This window comes from Nannospalax galili, unplaced genomic scaffold (assembly GCF_000622305.1).
Source record: "Nannospalax galili isolate Female #2095 unplaced genomic scaffold, S.galili_v1.0 scaffold818, whole genome shotgun sequence".
Lineage (NCBI taxonomy): Eukaryota > Metazoa > Chordata > Mammalia > Rodentia > Spalacidae > Nannospalax > Nannospalax galili.
In genome coordinates, this window is record NW_008341874.1 from 726404 (window position 1) to 750690 (window position 24287).

General features: G+C 48.5%; 2 protein-coding genes across 4 annotated transcripts in view; both read left to right on the forward strand.

Moving 5' to 3' along the window:
• Tut1 (terminal uridylyl transferase 1, U6 snRNA-specific) overlaps positions 1 to 6976 on the forward strand; it is a 12340-nt gene extending 5364 nt beyond the window's left edge. For both annotated transcript variants that reach the window (XM_008837539.3, XM_029565608.1), the window contains exons 4-9: positions 419 to 519; positions 2242 to 2708; positions 3940 to 4049; positions 4188 to 4298; positions 4466 to 4561; positions 5816 to 6976. In XM_008837539.3, the coding sequence (XP_008835761.1) occupies positions 419 to 519; positions 2242 to 2708; positions 3940 to 4049; positions 4188 to 4298; positions 4466 to 4561; positions 5816 to 6936 (2006 nt within the window). In that variant the 3' untranslated portion in view covers positions 6937 to 6976. The remainder of the gene's footprint in view (positions 1 to 418; positions 520 to 2241; positions 2709 to 3939; positions 4050 to 4187; positions 4299 to 4465; positions 4562 to 5815) is intronic.
• An 840-nt stretch (positions 6977 to 7816) lies between these two features.
• On the forward strand, positions 7817 to 20559 carry Eef1g (eukaryotic translation elongation factor 1 gamma). Of its 2 annotated transcripts, none has more exons than XM_008837540.3 (10): positions 7817 to 7877; positions 9082 to 9240; positions 10448 to 10511; positions 10663 to 10805; positions 11531 to 11674; positions 13759 to 13888; positions 14431 to 14635; positions 19738 to 19910; positions 19989 to 20113; positions 20323 to 20559. In XM_008837540.3, exons 1-10 carry the CDS (start codon positions 7866 to 7868, stop codon positions 20479 to 20481), a joined length of 1314 nt encoding a protein of 437 aa, XP_008835762.1. In that variant the 5' UTR covers positions 7817 to 7865; the 3' UTR covers positions 20482 to 20559. The 2 variants fall into 2 exon arrangements, with proteins under 2 accessions (XP_008835762.1, XP_008835763.1); XM_008837541.1 differs by lacking the exon at positions 7817 to 7877 and adding an exon at positions 7901 to 8077.
• Positions 20560 to 24287: the final 3728 nt, after the last annotated feature.

Here is a 24287-nt window from a genome sequence, read left to right on the forward strand (position 1 = left end):
GTTCAGCAGTTAAGAGCACTGGCTGCTCTTGCAGAGGACACAGGTTTGCTTCCCAGCACCCAGCACTGACGTGGCAGCTAACAACCATCTATAACTCCAGTTCCAGGGGATCTGACACCCTCTTCTGACCTCTGTGGACACTGCATGACATAGATACATTTCTTGACAGGCCCTTAGGTCAGTCCAATGGAGGAAATTGCTCATTTGATGGTCCCTCTTCTTAGATGTCTGTTTGTGTCAAGTTGATAAAAGCTAACCAATACATTAGAGGGCCATTTTGGGGAATTGGTTCTCTTCTTTCACCATGTGGGTCCTGGGCATCAAACTCACATCTTCAGGTTTGGTGGAAGGGATTTTACCTCTGGAGCCATCTTGGTCCCTGAGTATCTTTTGACATTTATTCCCGTTTGGCACTTAGGCTGTGTGGTCCATCCTTTTGGCTCTTCCATAAACAGCTTTGATGTCCATGGCTGTGATCTTGACCTCTTCTTGGATCTGGGTGATATGGAAGAGACCCAGGTGAGTGAACAAGAAAGCAAGCAGCCTGGGTACATGCTTTACTGCTGTGCTTTAGTTCCACATTTATCAAATGGGCACTATAGTACTTATCTAAAAGCATTATTATAATTATAGAAATGTGAACATGGATACTCACTAGATAGAATGGAAGTGGTGTGGGTAGATGGCAGTTGTGATAGGAAAATAAAACATTCCAAAATTGACCAGGCCAGACGTGATGGTATACTCTTTTAATCCTAGCATTTGGGAAGGTGGATCTTTGTGAAATTGAGGCTGAGGTCAGCCTGAGAGACCCTGTCTCCAAAAAAAAAAACAATTGTGTTTTTTTTTTTCTTCTTTTTTTTTTTATAGTATCTCTGGCTGGCCTGGAAGTTGTTATGTAGGCCAGATTGGCCTCAAACTCATAGAGATCTGCCTCCCCAGTACTAGGATTAAAGGCATGACCACTATGTCCAGCTTTGTATGTGATCTTATTTGGAGAAAATACATATACATATACAGTAAGGTACTTTGGGGGTTACATTTTTATTTATTAGTATTTGGGGGTATTTGAGATGCTGTAGCTCTACCTGGCTTGGAACCTGCTATAGACCAGCTGGCCTCGAACTTTCTTTCTTGCTTCTCCCTGGGATTACATGTGTGTGCCACCACATCAGGCTTTTACCTGCATTTTGTAATATGTAATATACAGATTCTGTTTCTGAAAAGGAAAGTTTCTTTTTTCATATGTACGCTTTGTTTTTAGAGCATTTTAAGTTCTCAGAGAAGTGGACTAGAAAGTGGAATTCCCATTTATCACCTCTCTGTGGAGAGGGTTGTTATTTTTTTCTACGTAGTGCTGGGACTGACCCAGGGCCTTACACATGCCTGTGCTTTTTTGTTTTTATTTTTGGTCCTTTTGTGACAGGGTCTCCCTGTAGCCCCATCTGGCTTGAAACTCACAATGTAGACCAGGCTGGCCTTGAACTCACAGAGATCCACCTGTGTCTGTCTTCTGAGTACTGGGATTAAAGGCTTGTGTCACCACACCCCTGGGAACTCTGTGTGTAGCTAAGGTTGACCTTGAACTCCTGATCTTGATCCTCCTGCCTTTACCTCTACCTTTCAAGTGTACCATACCACACCATACTCTTAACTTTATTTTTGATAGGGCTTCACTATGTCACCGTGGCTATCCTAGAACTCATTATTTGGACCAGTGTGACCTTGATCTCACAGATATCTACCTGCCTCTGCCTCCCAAGTGCTGGGATTAAAGGCATGTGTCACCATGCCTGGCTTATTTATTTTTGTGTAGGGGTTGGGGGTGTAGAGGTCAGAACAACTTGTGGGAATTGGTTCTTTCCATTCACCACTGGGATCCCAGGGATTGAACTCAGGTTGTCAGGCTATTTTAAAACAGGATGTGGTACCACATACTTGTAAATTTCAGCACTTGGGAGGTTGAGGCAGAAGAATCTCGGAAAATTTAAGAGCAGCTTGGGCTACACAGTGTGACTGTGTATTTAAAAAAAAAAAAAGCCTGGCATGACAGTTCATGCCTTTAATTCCAGCACTGGGGAGGCAAATCTATAAATTTGAGGGCAGCCTGGTCTACATAGACAGACCCTGTCTCAAAAAGAAAAAAGCATTGCTGAGAACAGTGGATTATGTGAAGCTATAGAGTGGGGCCTGTCACACAGAGGACAGCAGGGACACATTGACTTTCCTTTCCATCTGCAGCTAGCCCCAAAGGCTCCAGAGTCTCCATCCCTGGACTCAGCCCTTGCTTCCCCCTTGGATCCTCAAGCCCTGGCCTGCACCCCAGCTTCTCCTCTAGACTCACAACCTCCAGCTTCTCCCCAAGATTCTGAGGCCCTGGACTTTGAAACCCCTTCTTCTCTGGCACCCCAGACTCCAGACTCTGCTTTGGCCTCTGAGACTGTTGCCTCACCCCAGTCCCTGCCTCCAGTCTCACCACTGCAGGATGACAGGGGTCAGGGGGAGCTGGGGAAGGCTCTAGAATTAGCAGAGGCCTCAAAGAGCGAGAAGACAGAGGGGACAGCAATGCTGGAGCTGGTGGGATCCATCCTCCGGGGCTGTGTCCCTGGGGTGTACCGTGTCCAAACTGTGAGCTCTGCCCGGCGTCCTGTGGTCAAGTTTTGCCATCGGCCCTCAGGTCTTCATGGAGATGTCTCCCTCAGTAACCGGTACTTTTGTTTTTGGGGGGTGGTGAGGAAGGCCAGCTAAAAGTTCTAGGGTGGATGTAGAGAGAATCCTGACTTGGAAACTCTTGTGCCTACTGACTTGAATTTGTCCTTTTTTGCTGTTGTTCAGTCCTTTCTTCCACTTATCTCCTCTCCTGCTTCCATTTTGATGTTTGTTGTGTTCCTTGGAATATTTTTTGTGTGTGTCGGGGGGGGGGGGGGGGCTCCAGTCCCTTTTTAAAATTTTTATTTTGAGTTAGGTCTCACTACATAGCTGAGGCTGGCCTCAAGCTTGTGATCCTCCTGCCTTAGCCTCTTGAGTGCTGGAATTAGCGGCTTGACCATTATACCTGGCTCTGCAATAGTGTTTCTAAGGGATATTTCCCTCCTCCCATTTCACCTTCCTTCTTTCTCCCTACTTTGTCTGTTTCTTTGCATATTAAAGGCTCTAAGCAACAAACTCCTCCTTCTCTTGAACCTCATAAAAGGAGGCCCCAAACAATAATGGGACCCCAGAGTCCCCTCAGACAGTGGCCTACTGTCACTCTTGACAGCTTATTTCTTTCTGGTCTGTACTGTTGCTTTGCTTTGAATAAAGTATTTCTACTTTGCTCCCTTCTCCCACCAAAAAGCTCTGAACAATGTGTTTTGTTTTGAATTTTTTTTATTACATTTTGTGTACATGCATATGCATGTGTGTGGGCATGCCACAGTGTGAGTGTGGTCAGAGGACAACTTGTGGGAGTTGGTTCTCTCCTTTTACTATGTGGGTCCTAGGGATTGAACCCAGGTCATCAATTTTAGTGGTAGGCTCCTTTACCCACTGAGCCTTTTCACTGGCTGTTTGTTCTTTGAGACAGGGTCTCCATCTTCCTGATTCAGCCTCCTGAGTGCTGATGCTGTGATTACAGGATGTGCTACACGACTGACTGTTGAGAAATCCTGATAGCATGCTTTGTAAATGGCGAGTGTACAGGATGAGCATATGGGATGTAGTGCTACCCAAGGTTCATCTGACACCCATGCTGGGCAAGTGCCCTTGCACTGAGCTGCTTCTCAGATCTATTTTAATATTCTTTTGCATACCCCCTCCTAAAACCAGTGCTTTATCAAACCTTTGGGAACGTCTCTTTTGACCTTATTCTACCTGCTTCCAAGTCTGTAATGAGAGATGGTCGGGTAGTAAGTTTCAAGGACTCCCAGGCCCTGACACCTTTGTTTCTCTATTGTCCAGGCTGGCCTTACATAACTCCCGTTTTCTGAATCTCTGTTCCGAGCTGGATGGTCGAGTCCGGCCCCTCGTGTATACACTACGCTGCTGGGCTCAGGGTCGAGGGCTGTCAGGTGAGAATGAATCAGGACAGAGTTGGCCTGAGTTGGTATAAGGCAAAGGCAGAGATTTAGTGAGAAAAGAGATGTGGGTACATGAACCAGGGTTTGAAAATACTTTTTCCTAACTGAAATTATTGGTTATTTACCCAGGGAATGGCCCCCTTCTCAATAACTACGCCTTGACGTTGCTAGTGATCTATTTCCTTCAGACCAGGGACCCTCCTGTGCTGCCTACTGTGGCCCAGCTCACTCAGAAAGCAGGTACTGCAGATCAGCCTTTCCCATCTCAGCCTCATCAACTTCATCTCTCCTTCCACACCTCATATACACTGAGCATCCCTGGGATAAGATCTCTGCTATCATCCTGTTTTCTACTCATTTCTCCCCCATCTTTCTGCTTCCAGGCTGACCCTCTCTTTTTACTTTAGCAGGTGAAGGGGAGCAGGTGGAAGTTGATGGCTGGGACTGTAGTTTTCCAAAGGATGCCTCAAGACTGGAGCCCAGCGCCAACGTAGAGACCCTCAGTGAGTTTGGGGAGTCTGGTAGAGAACTAACAATGATACTGAGCACAAGAGTAGGTAATGTTATCACACTCATGCATGCAAGGCATGGTCTTCACAGCTTCCGTGTGACTGTTGCTGTTTTTCAAAATTAAAAAAAAAAATTATGGCCAGGTGTGGTGGTGCATGCCTTTAATCCCAGCACTTGGGAGGCAGAGGCAGGCAGATCTCTGTGAGTTCAAGGCCACCCTGGTCTACATAGTGAGTTCCAGGACAGCTGGGGCTACAGGGAGACCCTGACCCAAAAGACCAGAAAAAAAAAAATTATGGCATGAGTCTCTTGCCTACATGTATGCAAGCACACCTGTGTGTACAATGCCTGCAGTGGCCAGAATGGGGCATTAGATCCCCAGGAACTAGAGTTAGCTGCCATGTGGGTAACTGGGAACTGAACCTGGGTCATCTGCAAGAGCAGCCAGTGCTCTTAACAGCTGAGTCTTCTCTCCAGCCTCTAAATTAGATTGTATTCTGGTTTCTTTTTTTAATTTATTTTTTTTTGATGTGTATGAATGTTTTGCTTGGAATCTGTAAAAAAGCATGCTGGATCCCTTGGAACTGAAGTTGTGGATGGTTGTTAGCTGTCATGTAGGTGCTAGGACCTGAACCTGGGTCCTCTGCAAGAGTAGCCACTGAGCCATCTCTCTAGTCCTCCCCTCCTCACTGTTTTTTCAGACCCAGCTGACCTGGAACTTGATTCATAGACCAGAGTGGCCTGGATCTCATGAAGATCTGCCTGCCTGCCTGCCTGCCTCTGCCGCCTAAGTGCTGGGATTAAAGACATGCACCACCCACCATACCTGGCCCTTGGCTGTTTTTTTTTTTGGTCTTTTTGAGACAGGGTCTCCCTGCTGTAACCCCAGCTGTCCTGGAACTATGTAGACCAGGCTGGCCTTGAACTCACAGAGATCCGCCTGCCTCTGCCTCCCAAGTGCTGGGATTAAAGGCATGCGCTAGTACGCCCAGTGGCTGTTGTTTTTAATGACCATTTTATAGGTGAAGAAACCATGCCTTGGAACAGGTAAGTGTACTACCCAAGGCTATACTAAGGCAAGGGCAAGTGTCTGGGGAGAGACTAAGGGTGCAAAGACAGCTTGAGAAGCTTGGCTTCTCAGGACTTCCTGAACCCCTTTGAAGAAAGAAAGTCCTACAAAGGAAGCAGTTCCGGTGCAGGACCGTCTCAGTTCTGGCTTCTAAGTTTCTCCAATCTGCCTCTTGCAGGTTCCCTGCTGGCCCAGTTCTTCTCCTGTGTCTCTTGCTGGGATCTTGGTGGCTCACTACTATCTCTACGGGAGGGTCGGGCATTGCCAGTGTCTTCGGGCCTGCCCTCTGATCTCTGGGAAGGACTGCGCCTTGGCCCCATGAATCTCCAGGACCCTTTTGACCTGAGTCACAATGTTGCAGCCAACGTGACCAGCCGAGTGGCTGGCCGTCTGCAGAACTGCTGCCGAGCAGCAGCCAATTACTGCAGAAGCCTCCAGTACCAGCAACGTTCCAACCGGGGTCGCGACTGGGGACTGCTCCCACTATTGCAGCCTAGCTCCCCTAGCTCCCTGCTGTCTGCAACACCCATCCCTTTACCCCCGGCCCCCTTTCCACAGCTCAATGCTGCTCTGGTCCGTGTGTTAAGGGATGCACTGGGATGCCATATAGAGCAGGGCACTAAGAGACCACGGTCAGAAGGTGCTGAGACTGAGGACTCTCCCCAAGGAGGGGCAGGCAAAAGACTAAAAGTAGATGAGCAGAAAAAGAGCTGTGAGGGGGGGAAAGAGCAACAGGGAAGTTCGGGGGACCACAGTGAAGATGGGGTGGAAGAAATGGTTGTAGAGCTTGGAGACACACCTCAGGACTGTGCCATGCTGAGCCCTGGGCAACCAGGGGAGCTGCCCCTGCCGACTACGAAGTGTCTAGGCAAATTGGCTGAGCAGAAGCCCATGGGACCAGAAGTGGCTGCAGAAGGGTCTCAGGGTGAGACAGGGAAGGGAGCATCACACCTGTCCTCAATGTGCTGGCGCTGCACCTTGTGGTGCCCCGTGTGGCAGGGGCGACGCCGAGCCCGGAGACGGTTACAGCAGCAAACCAAGGAAGGAGGTGGAGTAGGTCCCACCACTGCATCGGAGTGGCTGGCGATGGAGGCTCGGGTAACCCAGGAGCTGAGAGGACTGGACAGTGGTCAAGAGAAGCCAGAGACCGCACCCCTTCTGGCCTTTATGGCATCTGCCTCCCAAGCTGACCAAACTCTCACCGTGGCCCCACTTGAGGATTCCCAAGGCCTCTTCCCTGATCTTCATCACTTTTTACAGGTTTTCCTCCCCCAAGCACTTCGAAATCTCCTCAAATGAGATGGACCCCAAAAAGCAATAAAGCTGCTAGTTTAATACACGCTCCAATTTTCTGTTATTTCCACCTGGTTATAAGAGCCCTCTTTCCCTCCTGCCCCTGCTCCAGGTCCTGGCGCACCCCACCTGGAACCCTCCAACAGTAAGCCTCCTGTTACTGTCCGCCTAAGACGTCTCCTTGCAGAATGTCTAGGGCGTGCCGCCGCGTTCGCGAGACCAGGCAGCGGTGGTAACGGTTAGAAATCTGGGGTCAGGCTTCTAGGCCTTTCACCCCTGTAACGAGAATTCATCCTGACCCAAAGAGGCGAGGTTTTCAAACTTGAGCACAGGCACAAAACAGCGTCTCAGCTGAACCGCCCTGGGGTGTCAGCCGCGGGTGTTAACCGGAGGCGGCGGGCGCAGGGACAGCTTGCGGCCGGCAGCCGATAGCGCGGGTGGCTTCGGCTGAGCAAATCCGCCTTCGGGTGTTCGCGGCGGTGGGCCCCAGTGGACACACACCGAAGACCCGAACGAAAGCCAGAGGCCTTAAGTGAACAGCCGCCCGGCGCCCCGCTTCCGGGTCGGAGCCGAGGGGCGGTGCTGGCCGGGGTTCTCACCCTTCCCCTCCCTCCCCTGCCCGCCTCTAGCAGGTTTCGGATTAGCCAGTCTCATGGGAGGGGCGGGGCGGGCGGGCTGGGAGGGGCGGGGCGGGCCCGCCCAGAGCCGTACTACGCAGGCGCCAGTGTGTACGAGCGCCAGCCGGCAGGCCCCACCCCTTACTCTTTCCAACTCAGCGCCTCTGGATACGGAACTGTCGTGCGTATGCCGTCTATGCCGTCCTCGCTTTCCGGCCGCTGTTCGGCACGGCTCGCCCCTTCCCCCTCCCTTGTCTCCCTGGCGGCTTACTTTGCGGCAGCACCGACGGCCCCACCCCCTTTCTCTGCGGAATCACCATGGCTGCTGGGGTGAGCACCCCTTACTCTTTCCAACTCAGCGCCTCTGGATACGGAACTGTCGTGCGTATGCCGTCTATGCCGTCCTCGCTTTCCGGCCGCTGTTCGGCACGGCTCGCCCCTTCCCCCTCCCTTGTCTCCCTGGCGGCTTACTTTGCGGCAGCACCGACGGCCCCACCCCCTTTCTCTGCGGAATCACCATGGCTGCTGGGGTGAGTCTGCTGGCTCCGGAGATCCGGGTCACCCTATCCGCCGCCATCCTTGGTCCGAGTGAGGCCCCTGGGCGCCAGTGGAGCCCCAGAGCCAGACGGGGGGTTGGTCTGGGCTCCGCCCGCTGGACTGCCGGACAGCAGGGTTCCTTGGGCCCGGGTGGGGGGAACTGAGGCTGGGGCACTCGGAGGCCAGAGGTGGAGTGTCCCAGGTGGAGGAGGGAGATGCTGGGTCTGCGCAGTCTGGACCCTGAAAAAGTGGCCCGGCTTCGCTGCGTTTTTGAGATGTGGGGTTTGGGCAGGTCGGTGGAACTTTGTGGCCGTTTTGTGGGTCACGGACGGGACAGGGCGGAAAGGAGAGGGTCTTTGTGGGCAGGGACGGCTGCAACAGTTAAGGGCCGTCTGGGGAAGGTCCGGGAGCCAGTGGACTCCAGAGCCGTGAAACCAGGCGGCTCGGATCCCGCCGGTGAGGTGGGGGACAACTGGGAACTTAGCTGCAGGGCAGGACTAGAAGGATGTTCTGTGCCACGAGTAAAGGGCTTTTGAGGAAGAGGGGTTGATGACTAGAGCATGCCATTAGACAGCCTCGCCATTCTGGTCTGTGTGTGTGCGCCTTTCGGATGTTTTGATTCGTACCAGCTCCGCACCGTTCAGAGACGCTGGGTCCCATGAATGAATGAAACAAGGGTTCTGGCAAGGAGGGGTGTGGTGTTTGTAGGCAGATGGGAGTCTGATGGAGCCGGATGGTCTAGATTTCTTGGAGATGTTAGGCTTGAGGGGAAGAGATGTCCTTAAGGAAGGTCACATCTGTCAGCAAGCTTTATTTAGCAGCTGGTATGTAGTTCTGTTCTTGGTATTTCAAAGGACTCTGATTACATAGGGCATTCTAAATAACTTGCTTCACCAGAAGGACTGAAAATGAGTTTAACACGTTGGAATCGTGCGTGAAAGTTGTGGGTGGGGAGTGCCTTTAGGACACAATTCACGCCCCCCCCCTTCTCTCATAGACCCTGTACACATATCCTGAAAACTGGAGGGCTTTCAAAGCTCTCATCGCTGCTCAGTACAGCGGGGCTCAGGTCCGCGTGCTCTCCGCACCACCCCACTTCCACTTTGGCCAAACCAACCGCACCCCGGAATTTCTCCACAAATTTCCTGCAGGCAAGGTGAGTGGAGACCTGGAGAGGGGCTTAGGGGCCGAAAACAAAGGAGACCATTCTGGAGATGGCATGCTCCTGTGTGATTTTCTTTCACCTTGCAGTACTTTAAAATTCTCATGGGGCTGGGGATGTAGCTCTGTGGCAAAGCTTGAGCCTCACTTATGCAAGGCCCTGGGTTTGATCCCCAGCACCTCAAAGGAAAAAACACCGTTTTGAAAGCTGCCTGTAATCTCAGCACCCTGGACACTGAGGATTTCAAGGGTAGGTCAGCCTGTACACTCTAGTAAGACCCTGTCTTAAAACAGAACAAAGTGGAGGTTGATGCATAGTCCCCAAAAGAAATATGGTGCTAGTCAGTGGCTTTATTAAAGTGGCTTTGGAGTTGGGGTGAGAATGTATTTTGACCAAGTGCCCATATCAGTACACATCTGTTCAATATCTGTTATGAGCTGGATTCTTATCTCAAAGGCCTTCAGAAGAGGTAGTGTAGTATAGTAGGGGCAAATCCTGTATGTGGGTTGTGCCTTAATACTTTTAGAGATGGAGCTGTGAGACCTGGTTTCTAGCCTTGTGCTTATTTGGTTGAGGAGTTTTATGCCAGTGTCTCCTGATGTCCATGTTTGATTTTTTTTTTTTTCCCCTTTCTTTGTTTTGAGCCAGGGTCACTCTGTAGCTCTAGCTGGCCTCCAACCCAGTCTTCCTCTCTCTTCCAGTGCTGGGACTAAAGGTGTGCACCACCATACTTAGCCAGTTTGAAGTCTTAGTTCAGATATTGTGACTTCAGATTGCAAGGGATACCAAGTATTTTTCATTTCTAAGTTTAGATAAGGTCAGGAGTTTGCATAGCAAGGGCTATCTTAACATTTTTTTCTCTTTTGGTCTTTTTGAGACAGGGTCTCTGTGTAGCTCCAGCTGGCCTGGAACTCTTACATAGACCAGGTTGGCCTTGAACTCACAGAGATCTGTCTGCTCCTGAGTGTTGGTACTAAAAGTGTGCACCACCATGCCTGGCTTAATTAACCTTTTATTTATTTTTGGTCTTCTTTCAACAGGGTCTCCCTGTAGTCCCAGCTGGCATGGAATTCACTATTTAAACCAGGCTGGCCTTGAACTTACAGAAATTCTGCCTCCTGAGTGCTGGGTTCGGTCCTTGGAATTGGCTAGTGAGAAATTCCTGTGTTTTACCCTTGACTTTTCTCTACTTTGTCCCCAGGTTCCAGCATTTGAGGGTGATGATGGATTCTGTGTGTTTGAGAGCAATGCCATCGCCTACTATGGTAATTGCAGGGATACAGGATTGGGAGGGTCTGGAGGTGATGCTACAGAAGGGGGATGGGGGCTAGTTCCAGTGGGCAGGGTGGAGTTACGGGTCCTGGATTGGTTTTGGCATGACCTCAAAATTCTGACCTTTGTGTTGTACCTCTGCAGTGAGCAACGAGGAGCTGCGGGGAAGCACTCCAGAGGCAGCAGCCCAGGTGGTGCAGTGGGTGAGCTTCGCAGACAGTGACATCGTCCCTCCAGCCAGTACGTGGGTGTTCCCTACCCTGGGCATCATGCATCACAACAAACAGGTAGGCTTTGAAACTTGGAAAAGCAGGGGCAGGGATGGGATCATGGCATCAGCTCCTGAGTTTGGGGAAGTCAGAGATAGAATAGATGGAGAAGAATATGCTAAGAATGTGTGGGCAGTGCAGACATCCATGGGGTGGATGGTATCTGGGTTCTTTGCCAGACCTAATGATAAGATTTCTGTCTTGAGTGGTCAGAGTTGAGATTTCTGCTATTCAGTGGAAGCGGGGTGGTTACACCAGTTCACTTACAGTTTCTTCTAATAAGTGATTATTGAATATGTGAATATGTGTAGTGGGAAATCAAACCATGCTTGTCGTAAAGAAATTGAATGCTGGGGCTGGTGAGATGGCTCAGCAGTTAAGAACACCGATTGTTCTTGCAGAAGACCCGGGTTCAAATCCCAGTACCCACATGGCAGCTAACAACTGTCCGTAACTCCAGTTCCAGGGGATCTGACAGCCTTTTCTGTCCTCTGTGGGCATTGCACGACATGGGTGCACTTACCAACATGCAGACAATACACGCATACACATAAAATGGAAATAATAAAATATTTTTTAAAAATTGAATGCTGTTTCATTCCTGATGAATTTGGAATGATCTAATGAAAGAGGGTAGGGGTGAGCCATTGAAGATGAAGTGGATTCTTTAGTTCTATTAGTGGGAGGAAAATGAGGAACAAAACTTGATGCCTACTGATAGCTTGAGTATTTCAAATCAATAGGCAACTGAAAATGCAAAGGAGGAGGTGAGGCGAATTCTAGGGCTGCTGGATGCTCATTTGAAGACTAGGACTTTTCTGGTGGGCGAACGAGTGACTCTGGCTGACATCACAGTAGTCTGCACCTTGTTGTGGCTCTATAAACAGGTAAGGTTTGTAAAGAAACCATTTGGCAGAGAGTCAATGGGGATGGGAAGCAAAGTGACCAGTACTAGGTAACCCTAGGTTTTGCTGATGACTTGGATGGGCTAATACAGGAATTCCAGAGTTATTATGATTCTGCTTTCATTTTGCATAATGTTCTGTCATGGGAGTCCTTGGCTGAGTTTAGTTTAAAGATAGGCAACGTTGGGCATGGTGGCTTATACCTGTAACCTTAGGACTTGGGAAACTGAGGCAGGAGGATCACCCATGAATTTGAGGCCAGCCTGAGCTACATAGTGAGAGCCTATCTGTAAAAGCCAAAACTAAAGGTAAACAGGGATAGTAACTGCAGCATCCAGATGTTTTAGAGGCAGATCCAGTTTTATTATTTTTTTAAATAGTCTCCCTGTAGCCCCAACTGCCTACTTAGATCAGAATGACCTCTGTGAGAGCTGCCTGCCTCTGCTTTCTCAGTGCTGGGATTAACGGTGTGCACCACTACGCTAGTAAGTTCTTCATGAAGCTGTTAAAGGACTACCCATTATTAGGCTAGGCAAGCTGTTGTGTTTGGTTTGGTTGTGTTGCTTATAGGCAAGAGTGGGGCTAGGGTGTAACTCAGTGACATCACATACCTAGCATACTCAGGGTACCACGTAGTATTCTTTTTTTGGTCTTAGCAAAATAAGTAGTCTTACCCACCCCTACCCCCTTCTGTATCGGCTGGAACCCAGGGCTTTGTGCATACTGGGCAACACTCTTGTCATGGAGCTACATCCCCAGCTTGGTACTCTGACCCAAAGTTCTCATAGCCCTTTCGTTGCACCCAGCTGATAGGAAACTTAAAAAGATTGGAAATAGTAGATCAAACACTGAAAAGAGCAAGATGTTATATACTTCTATCAAGTAGAAAAATAGTAAGTGGAGGATGGGAACAAGTGTCCTTTAAATTAGACTGCACTTTAGAGACAGTCTGGAGAAAGGACTCCGCAGTTGACAGCACTAGCTATACTTGCAGAAGACCAGGCTTGGCTCCCAGCACCCACACAGTGGCTAACACCTCCAGTTCCAGGGGATCCGATGTCCTTTTCTAGCCTTCATGGGCACTGTGTGCACATGATACATCTACATACATGCAGACAACTCACACACATAAAATAAATTATTTTTATTTTATGTGTATGAGTGTTATACCTGCATGTAGGTAAGTGCACCTGTGTTGTGCAATGCCCGCAGAGGACAGAAGAGGCTGTGAGATCCCCTGGAACTGGAGTTAACACGGACAGTAGTTAGCTGCCATGTCGGTGCTGGGATTCGGAACCCAGATCTTCTGTAAGAACAGTGTTCTTAGCTGCTGAGCCATCTCTTCAGCCCCAAATAATTACTTTTTTTTTTTTTTTTTTGTCTTTTTGAGACAGGGTCTCCCTGTAGCCCCAGCTGTTCTGGAATGCACTATGGAGACCAGGCTGGCCTTAAACTCACAGAGATCTGCCTGCCTCTGCCTCCCAAGTACTAGGATTAAAGGCATGCGCCACCATGCCCAGCCCAAATAATTTTAAAATGAGAATAATTACTTTTAAAATGAGCACTCAGAGGCTGAGGCAGGAGGATCATGAGGTGGAGCCCATCTGAGCTATGACATAAGACTCGCATAAAATAGTATTCTTTCTTTTCTTTTTGGTCTTTTTGAAACGGTTTCCTTGTAGCTCCAGCTGTCCTGGAACTCACTTTGTAGACAAGGCTGGCCGTGAACTCTGAGATCCACCTGCCTCTGCCTCTGCTGGGACTACAGGCATGTGTCATCATGCCTGGCTTTTTTTTTTTTTTTTTTTTTTAAATTGGTCTTTTTGAGACAGGGTCTCCCATAGCCCCAGCTGGTCTGGAACTCACTATGTAGACTAGGCTGGTCTTGAACTCAGAGAGATCCTCCTGCCTCTGCCTGGAAGTATTTCAGGAGCAATGGTAATTTAAGATTCTGCTGTTGAGGATTGGAAAGGAAGGTGGAGAAACATAAGGGGCTCGGGCCCTGGTTTGACATCTGTTCAAGGCCCTTCTGGTGCTGACTGTGTTTCTCCCTCTCACCCTGGCAGGTCTTGGAGCCTGCTTTTCGCCAGGCCTTCCCCAATACCAACCGCTGGTTCCTCACCTGCATTAATCAGCCTCAGTTCAGGGCTGTCTTGGGGGAGGTGAAGCTGTGTGAGAAGATGGCCCAGTTTGATGGTAAGTCTGGAGAGACAGGAACATGTGACCAGGGTCCAGCTTGCTCCTGTCAACCCCTTGTTTTCCTGCCTGGTCTTTCTAAAAAAGAAAACTGCTATTTTTATTATGTATGTATTGCCTGCATGTATGTAAGTGCATATGCAGTGCCACGGAGGTCAGAAGAAGGTGTTGGGTCCCCTGGAACTAGAGTTCTGAACGGTTGTTAAGCCACCATGTGGGTGCTGGGAATTGAATCCGGGTCCTCTGCAAGAACAGACAGTGCTCTTAACCTCTCAGCCATCTCTCCAGCCCCTCCTGCTAGGTCTTTGACTTTAGGGTGTCACATAGTAATTGATACCTTGTTAAATTTGTTTCATACATGCTTGTTTACGTTAAAGTGCAGTGCTCTGTGATTTAGTGTGTTTGTTGCCCAAGGTTGTGTTCTTGGTCTGGCTTCTTCGGTTGTCCTGGCCATCAGTTAATCCTCTTGTTACACTGCTTGCTGCCTGGTTTGGAGGAAAATGGTAAGAGGCACGATATTTACTCCCTCCCTCCTTTACCAGCTAAGAAGTTTGCAGAGAGCCAGCCTAAAAAGGATACTCCACGGAAAGAAAAGGGTTTGAAGGAGGAGAAGCAGAAGCCCCAGGCTGAACGAAAAGAGGAGAAGAAAGCAGCCGCCCCAGCTCCTGAGGAGGAGATGGACAAATGTGAGCAGGCCCTGGCTGCTGAGCCCAAGGCTAAGGACCCCTTTGCTCACCTGCCCAAGAGGTATGTTCCATTCACATAGCTAGGCCTGCAGTTTGAAAAGATGGTGTTTATGAATACCAATGGGTGCATTGAAAGGTGTGTTTTATTTTTAAAATACAATGACTTAGGAGGCAGAGACAGGTGGGTGTCTGAGGTCAAGGCCGTTCTGATCTGTGTAGTGAATTCCAGACCATCTGGGGCTACAGGAAGACCCTGTCTCAAAAAATCAAAAAATAAAGAATTGGGTAAACTTGGAAGGAATCATGTGGTATTGTTTTTAAGTTCCAAGGCCACCAAGGGTTACAAAGTGAGACCCTGTCTCAAAAAGCCCATCAAAACAAACCAAAAATGGGTAGGATCTTGGATGTATGTAGCTTAGTGGTAGAGTGTTTACCTAGGATGTGATAGGTCCTGGGTTCTACCTCTAACAAAGTCCAGTCCAGGTCTCATGTGGCCCAGGTTGGCTTTGAGCTGTGAAGAGGAAGATAACTGATTCTGATCTTCCTTTCTCCACCTGGGATTATAGGCATGCACCAACAACTCTGGAACTCTCTTTTGGTGTGTATGTGTGTCTGTGCATGTGCCCCTGGGTTGCATGTGTGGAGACTATACCTTAACATCAGGTGTATTCCTTTATCACTCTCTACCCTTTTTTTGTTTGGGGAGGTTGTCTGTCACTGAACTGGAACTCGGTCACTGAACTGGAACTCGCTGTTTCTGCTAGACTGGCTGAAATCACTTGTCTCTACCTATCCGTCCACCCGGTTCTGGGAGTAGTAAATGGTGATCTCTATTCAGCTGGGATGTAGGTGCTAGGGATGTGGACTCTGGTCTTCAGGCTTGCACAGCAAGCACTTTACCCACTGAGCCATCTTCTATCCGTTGGAACTCTAACAGAAATAGGCAGAGGCAGAATTTGAAGTGGAAATAAATGGGTTTTGATCATCTTGTTGAGTGTCCAGTGCAGGTACAGTGGCACATGCTGGGACCAAGGCTGGAGGATCACAAGTATGAGGCCAGTTTAGGCTGTAGTCTGAAATCCTATGGGGGGATGGAGTCCAAGGCCTCAGACAGATAGAGGGAAGAAGAGTCTTTTGTCCTCCTGGGCTTATAGGTTGAAGTATTGGATAGCAGCTGGACCCTTTGGCTATTTACTGTTGTGCTGAGTTGAACTACAAAAATCCTGAAAATTATCAGCAAGGAAAGATGCTGCTGCTGGCATTCATAGTGTCCATCTAGTTGACAAGACACAGTAGACGCAGAAGGAATTGGATGTGGTGTGGTGGGTGTGATGTGGGTGCCTGTGTCCTCTTTGGGAAATGTATCTTTCTTGAGAAGAAAGAATATTAGAGTTTGTAAAGGAAGGACATCAGTGCTTTCAGGTTTCTGCCACAGGGACCACATTCAGTCACTGCCCAGCTGAAACAATTTCTGTGATCACTGTGCTCCAAAACTCCCATTTGGTTGTTTTTTTGGTTTTTGAGTTGGGCTCCCTTTAGCCCCAGCTGGCCTGGAACTCACTGTGTAGACCAGTCTGGCCTCTGCCTCTGAATTTAAAGGTGTGTGCCAGCATACCCAGCTTAAAACTTAAAAAAAAAAAATTTTTTTTTTAACTTTTACGTGTATGAGTGCATTATATTGCTTGCATGTATGTGAGTGCATCCATGTTGTGCTATGCCTGTGGAGGTCAGAAGAGAGCGGTGGATCTCCCAGAACTGGAATTAAGGATGGTTATTAGCCGTCTTGTGGGTGTGTGGGTGCTCGGTATCGAACCTGAGTCCTGTCAGAGCAGCTAGTACTCTTGCCCCTGAGCAATCTCTCTAGCCCCTTGAAACTTTTTTTTGAAACAAGGTCTTGTAATGGAGTCCACTGGGAGTTTATCACTCTTGTCTCCCTGTTTCTTTCTCTTGTGTATTTTGTTTTTGAGGCATGGTCATTCCATATGTGCAGGTGGCCTTGAACCTGCAGTGATCCTTCCTGTCTTTGCACCCAAGTACTGGAGTGTAGCTATAGTTTAGCATCTCCTCTTACCCACTCACTCTGCCCTTCCCAAAGCCATCCATCTTTTCACTGCCTTGCCATGACCAAGTATCTGAAAAAAAGCAACTAAAGGGAGGATGGGCTAGTTTGGGCTCACAGTCTGAGAGGATCTAGTCCACTGGAGGCTGCTAGTCACTGTAGTCTCTGTAGGCAGGGAGTGGAGGAGAGGAGCCTGCTGGTGTTCCAGTCACTTTCCTCTTTCCCTTCTGGGACTCAGTCCTTAGGGTGGCTCCGCTCACATTCAGAGCAGGTCTTCCAATTTCCCTTAAATTTCTCTGGAAACACCCTCAGGCACACCCAGAAGTTGTCTCTGAAGTGACAGTCACCCATCACAGGTTGTTTTGACCTGTATTTCATAGTGTGGTTACCCAGTGAACCCGGCATGTAGGAGCACTGCTGGCAGGGGATGGCTGTCTGTGAGTAGTAAATTGTAAACCCTGCTCACACTAATGGGCTGAGAATTCTTATTCCTAGTTTTTTTGGTACAAAACTTCAGGTGTAGGTGCTCTTTAACGTATGTGGGCACGTGCACTTGTGTATTTGTTGCTCAAGATTGAACCCAGTGACTAATTCAGGACAGTTGTTCTGCCATGGAGTTCATCCTTAGCCCTGCTATATCACACTTTGGATTCAAGTGATTAGCTTTGAGCCTAGCATAAGGCTAGTATAAGTCCAGAGGGCAGGATTTTCTTGTGTGTAAAAATATCTATATCTGGGCATGGTGGTGTACACCTTTAGTCCCAGCACTCAGGAGGGATTGGCAGGCAGATCTCTTTCTTAGATTGAGGCCAGTCTGTTCTCCATAGGGAGTTCCAGGCCACCTGGGGCTACAGGGAGACCCTGTCTCAAAATGACATACACACAAAGTCTATAATAACTTACCCAAATTATATATGCTGTTGTAATGTAGACACTATTAATTATTAACTAGAGGTTTGCACATGTAGGTCTGTGTATTTTATGTGTGGGTAAGTGCATGCCATTGTGTGGATGTGGAGGTCAGAGGACATCTTGGTGTCAACTCTCCATCTACCACGTGGGTCTTAGGAATCAACTCGCTCAGGTCATGAGGCTTGGCAACAAGTACCTTTACCCTCTGAGCCATCTCATCAGCCCCTATATGCCTTTGAGGATGTTTATTTAATGCCCCTTTGTTGTGTTACCTTGATGTTCTGGGCTGCCAAAGCTTTTCCTTTTGGACTTTGTTTTGTTTGAGACAGTTTTTCATGTATCCCAGCTGATCTCAAGCTCTTTGTAGCCACAAGTGACCTTAACTCCTGGTCCTGCTTCACCTGCATCCCAAGTGCTCAGCTTCCCTTGAGATTTTTAATGTCGCCAGGCATGGTGGCGCATGCCTTTAATCTCAGTACTCGGGAGGCAGAGGCAGGAGGATCTCTGTGAGTTTGAGCCTAGCCTGGTCTCCATAGTTCCAGGACAGCCAGGGCTACAGGGTGACCCTGTCTCAAAAAGACAAAAAAATAGGGGTGGGGGTTTAATGTCATAAATGTGATGTTCTCACAAACTTAACTATCATTTGTTCAAGTTTCATTCTAGTTCCTTTACGATCTTCCAGCTGGATAAGTTCCTATAGTTACTGTATTGTTATTAATGACTGTGGTGCTAGGGATTGAATTTAGGGCCTCACCCACACCAAGGCAGCTGTCAGAGTGCTGAGATTCTGGGTCAGACCTGAGTTCTTTGGGGGAAAAAAATCGCATGGTTATCAACAATGAAGCTGAGTTGGAGTGGTATGTGAAAATGCCCCCATCCTTACTTGTGACTGTGGGCTGGAGGTTAAGGTTTTCAAGCTCCTTAGATGAGGTCTCCTGTGCATTTGGAGAACAGTCTGGGACCTGGGGTTAAAGGGTAGATTTCTTTTTTCTGCAGTATAATCTTGGGATCAGTCACACCGCTTAACCTCATCTGTGAAGTGAGGGAACGGTGACAGTCAGTGTGGTACTTCTATAGCAATGTTTTGTGTTGCTTTTTGTCTGAGAGGACAGGGTCTTCTGTATCTCAGGCTGACCTAACTTGCTTTCTCTGAGGATGACCTTGGACTCCTGATCCCCTTCTGCCTCCCAAACACTGAGATTATAGACATGCATCAGGCCTAATTTGCAGCAGTATTTATGCTAATTAATAATTAAATTCAGTTTCACATTGAGGGTATAATGGATTTGTGGTACATTCATGTACTACAAAGTTACTTAGCTCTTGCGATGTAAATGTAAGCCCATACGAGCTTTGAACTCATGATCCTTGTTCATTCCTGTTTCCCAAGTGCTGGGATTACACGTGTGTACCACTATGCCTGGAAAGAAATTTTTAATAGCACGTCATAATATTAAACTGTTAGACACAAAACTTTATTAGGTCATTGCTACATCTTTAAAAACTCAAAGACCCAGAGGATATTACATAGAATTATTAGTTGTCCTGCTTACTGAGATGATAGGGAGTTTTCTTCAGTTAACACTTGCGTTTATAATTGAAAAGAAAAATTTATAAATCTTCAGGCATGGCGGAAGCTGGCATTCTTAGCGCAGTGTGCAGATTCCCTCAAAGATAACCGAACAATGGCTTTTTGGTATACAAACTTGATTCTGGGAAGGGACAAAAGGACATGGCTGAAAGATTTGAGGTGGAGGCTGAAGCTTGCATTTCTGTTGTTGCCTATGTAACCTGAGGAGGCCTGTATGGTGGGGAGGGAGACTTGAATGAGTCAGTCACTGAATGTGGCTCAGGGGAAACTGCCCAGGAGGGCCTGGACAGGGAGAAATAAAAGTCCTTACTTGTAATCACCACTTGGGGGCAGGAGTCAGCCATGTTCTTCTGCTGGATTCCCTGGGTCCCTCTGGGTCCTGGCTTCCTCATGCCTGGCATACTTAGGCAGAGGAATGTCTTAGCCCCTGCTCGTGCCCCTTCAGCTCTCTTCCCTCATGAGGATATTTATGCATATCAGTGCAATGACCACTTCCTTCACACCACTATAGTACATTTTAAGTGATTGCACCATTGGCCTGGAGACTTCTGCAGTTCAGTAGGACTTTCTCATTGGCCTCTTTGTGTTCTTTTCCCTTCAGTACCTTTGTGCTGGATGAATTTAAGCGTAAATACTCTAATGAGGACACTGTCTCTGTGGCATTGCCATATTTTTGGGAGCACTTTGATAAGGACAGCTGGTCTCTGTGGTATGCTGAGTACCGCTTCCCTGAAGAGCTCACTCAGACCTTCATGAGTTGCAACCTCATCACTGGTGAGAAATGGGTAGTGAGTCTGGGAGGAGGTGGGTGATGTGACTCCAGAGGCTGAGTGTTTACTCTTCTCCCTCCAGGAATGTTCCAGCGATTGGACAAACTGAGGAAGAATGCTTTTGCCAGTGTCATCCTCTTTGGAACCAACAACAGCAGCTCCATTTCTGGAGTTTGGGTCTTCCGAGGTCAAGAGCTTGCCTTTCTGGTGAGGAAGGTGTTGGGCAGGGTCTCTCCAGGGTGGGGCAAGGATTTAGGGAGCCTCTTAGCTGGGCCAGTGTGTATGGAGGAGGAGTTCTGGGCTGCACAGGAAGTGCTGTTCTCAGTGAGTCCTGGGGTTTGAGCTAGAAGTAGCATAGGTACGGAATAATGTCTAGTGTCTGACCATGTGCTGCCTTGCTGGATTTTTCTCCCTAGCTGAGTCCAGATTGGCAGGTGGACTATGAATCATATACATGGCGGAAACTGGATCCTGGCAGCGAGGAGACCCAAACCCTGGTTCGAGAGTACTTTTCCTGGGAGGGGGCATTCCAGCATGTGGGCAAAGCCGTCAATCAAGGCAAGATCTTCAAGTGAACATCTCTTGCCATTGCCTAGCTGCCTACACCCATCCTTCAGGGAGATGGGGATCATTAAAGGAAACTGAACATTGAACCCTTTCCTGTCCTGCCTCCTTTATGAGTGGTGGCTCTCTCACAGGGGTAGGCAAACCACAGCAAGGTGTTCTTATGTTTGCAGCATCTCCGTGGCAGGACAGAATTTCTCAGAAGAGCAGTAGAGGCATGGCCTCAGTTTTGTCTTTTATTTCCCTACTTCTCACGGTGATGACACTCCTAGCTGGGAAAGACTGGAAACAGATTAGGTGGTGACATGGGGCTTAGTTACTACCAAATTCTCAGGAATTATAGTCCAGACCTTCCCTACTGAGGGGAGAATGCCCTTCAAAAAAATGGTAAGAGCTTAGGAATAGCTTGCCATATGCAGAGGAACTTTAGCTGCTGCCTTTCGATGTCTGCGGGGAATTGGGTACAGGAATGGCCTCAGATACCAGAATCCTTGTGTTCAGGTACCTGGTGTAAATGGTGCGTGTTGTAGAACTGACTGACACACATGCAATACAATTAAATTAAATGCTCTATAAGTAATTGTTACTCTGTAGTTTTAGGAAAAGATAGTGGTGAGAAAATGTGCTTAGTACAGGTAGGGTTTTGTTTTGTGCCTGATGTCAAGTCAACCCCAGGGCCTTAAGCAGACTGTACCAGGCTCTACCACAGAGCTATCTCCCAGCCTCCGAGCATTTTTTCTGTGGCGGGTGAAATTGACAGATGATTTATGGACCTTTGGGATCAGGAAGTCCAATTGTGTTTGCTCACAGCTACCTCATGAGGTAGGTAGGTGGTGCTATGCAGGGTTGTAGTTTACCACAAATGTGCTAGGTGATCAGGCTATTTGGGATAGACACTGGCCTTCTTGGCCCTTAGCTGACCTGTTGATAAGCTTTGGTCATATCCTTTGTTACTTGTTTTAAAGATGATGTAAGTGTATGTCATGTACAGGTGCCCCAGGAGGCCAGAAGGGGTGTTGGGTCCATTAGTGCTGGAGGTAACATGTTGTCTGGCTCTTAACTTCTGAGCCATCTCTCTAGCCCCTAGTTTTTAATTTTTTGTGTTTTTGAGCCAGGGTCTCCCTGTGGCCCCAACTGGCCTGGAACTCACTATGTAGACCAGGCTGGACTTGACCTCACAGGGATCTGCCTGCCTCTGCCTCCCGAGTGCTGGGTTATCTCTGCTTTTTAACAAGGAACTTGACCGGGGCATGGGGAGATTTCAGAGACTGTAACTCCTCACACATCTGAAGTAGAGGCAGGCTGCTAAGTCCAGCAGGTGTCACCCTGGAGCCTGGAATATTTATTCTGCTGAGACCAATAGTTACTATTTTTGCCTACTCGGAACTTGTTTTATAACCTTTTAAGAATTTTTTTAAGAATTCTTAAATTTTTTTTTTTTAATGTATGAATGATTTGCCTACATCTCTGTTAGTGCAACGTGTGCTTGCAGTGCCCATGGAAATGAGAAGAGGGCGTTGGATCCCCAGGAACTGGTGTTAAGGATGGTTGTTAGCTGCTATATGGGTGTTGGGAAGTGAACCTGCATCCTCTGCGAGAGCAACCAGTGCTTTGTTGTTTAGAGGTAGGGTCTCACTGTAGCTTAGGTTAGCTTGAAACTGCAGTGATAGCCCTGCCTTGGCCCCCAGAGTACTGAAATAGGATTGAGCTGCCATATCCAGCTGTTTCCCTTTAAGTTTTGACAGCACACAGTAGAAATTGGAAACTAGGCTGGGTGTAGAGGCACACACCTTTAATCCCAGAAGTAGAGGCCAAAGTTGGAGGCCAGCCTAGTCTACATAGGGAGTTCCAGGCTAGCCAGGGCTGCATAGTTGTCTTAAGAAAATGGAAAACCCAGTGTAGTAAGTTACTGATATGGTAATACCTACTTGTAATCCTAGCCACTCTGGAAGTAGAGGCAGGAGTATTAGGAGTTTAAACACCAGTCTCAGCTACCTTAGTTTGGTTTGAGGCCAGCCTGGGCTACATGAGAACCTATGTCAAAAGCAAATAAGCTGGGTGTGGTGGACAGGCAGGTCTTTGTGAGATCTAGGCCAGCCTGGTTTACTAGTGTGTTCTAGGCCAGTGGGGACTACAGGGAGACCCTGGCTCAAAAACAAATCAGAACTAGTTCGATTGGTAGATACACAGAAAGTTGACTTCATTTCTGGTTTATGGGAGAGAGGATGTGTGTGTGTGTTTTCAGTCCAGGCATAGCAAGGTCTTGGGAGTGGGGAAGGTGACCTCCCCAGGTACAGGCAAAGGGCTGGGAGCTCAGATAGGGCACTTGGACCTGCAGTTGGAGTTCTGTTGAGGGTGTGGGTGGTTTTCGAGAGCTGTGGTTTGGAATCTGTATGGGTGAGGATGGGTTGGTTCTTGCTCCAACCATGCTCCATGGCAGCTCATCTTGAGTTGGATCCAAAGTTAGATAGATACTTGTCTTCTGAGCATTTTGGCCTCACCGGGAACCTCAAAGTGCTAGATGCTGGTGAGGGGTGTGTCCATAGCTTGTTGCTGAGGCCTCACAGAACCTGTCAGACTCCTAAATTCCATTTCCCACCCCACCCCCTCTGCTTGTGCAATCTTCACTACCTTTTTGGTATCCCCTTAATCTCAGTAGCTGAAGATTTAGACAGGAGAGGTCATGTTGTGCAAGTACACTTGGGTCTAAGGGACAGGCCTGACAGCCCAGGAGGGAGGCCAGGCTAAAAGGGTGGACTTCTGCTGGGTGGGCCAATGCTAAAGCAGCAGCCTGCTGGCAGCTGCCTTTAACTGGGCTAGAAGGAGGGCAGGGACCCCCACCTTTAGTTTTCCCCCTTCAGGCTGCAGGAAGGATGACTCATCTGCACATCCTGCCTTACGCTTCTAGCCCTGGCAGTTTGGTGCAGTGAGGGTGGTCAGGTTGTTGGGTGAAGCCTGCACATGGGAGAGGGCCAGTACCCACAGATTAGAGGCACTGGAGGTCAGAAGGGTTGGTAGGAAAGAGTTAACAGCAGAAGTTTCTAGTGGCAATTGGGAGGGCCTAGAAAGGGGAAGCACATCTGGAGTAGGTTCTGTCCACATACACCCTGCCCTGGGGAGGCCTGAGTCACCACCCTGTCAGCCTGGCCTTCCTCCATTCCAGCTAGGACTGGAGCATCTTGTTAGAGCCTGGTCTGTCTCTGCCATCAGCAGCCAATCCGAGCATGAGCCTTTCTGGTTGCCAGGTGGTTGTTCCCTGTATGCCAGAAAGGCTCCATGTCTGTGCCATCAGCTACTGCCTAGAGCTGGCAGCACTGCACCACAGTCCAGTGCAGGCTGGTAGAGGCTGGGGGTGAAGGGCAGAAAAGAGGGGGTGTTGGAAATGGGTCTAGCTGAGGTAGAATGAGGGAAGGGGAAGGCCATTGCATCCATGAACTGGGCCAAGTTTCAGAACTCAAGGTGGGAAGAAACGGGGGAGGAGGGGTCAGGCCTGAGAGCCATGCTTGCCTCAGAATCTCAGAGTCTGGAGTGTGAACTGGAAGCCTTGGCTTAGTTTGCAGATAAGCCTGTAGATACTGGTCATAAGCAGCTATTTATTTTAGAATGTTGTCAATTCTGTATAAGTTAACTCAAGGAAATTAAAGTCCTGGGGCTGGAGAAGTGGCTCAGTGGTTAAGAACACTGGTTGTTCTTGCAGAAGACCCGGGTTCAAATCCCAGCACCCACATAGCAGCTAACTGTCTGTAACTCCAGTCCTAGGGGATCCAACAGCTTCTTCTGACCTCTGCGGGCATTGCACGACACGGGTGCACTTACC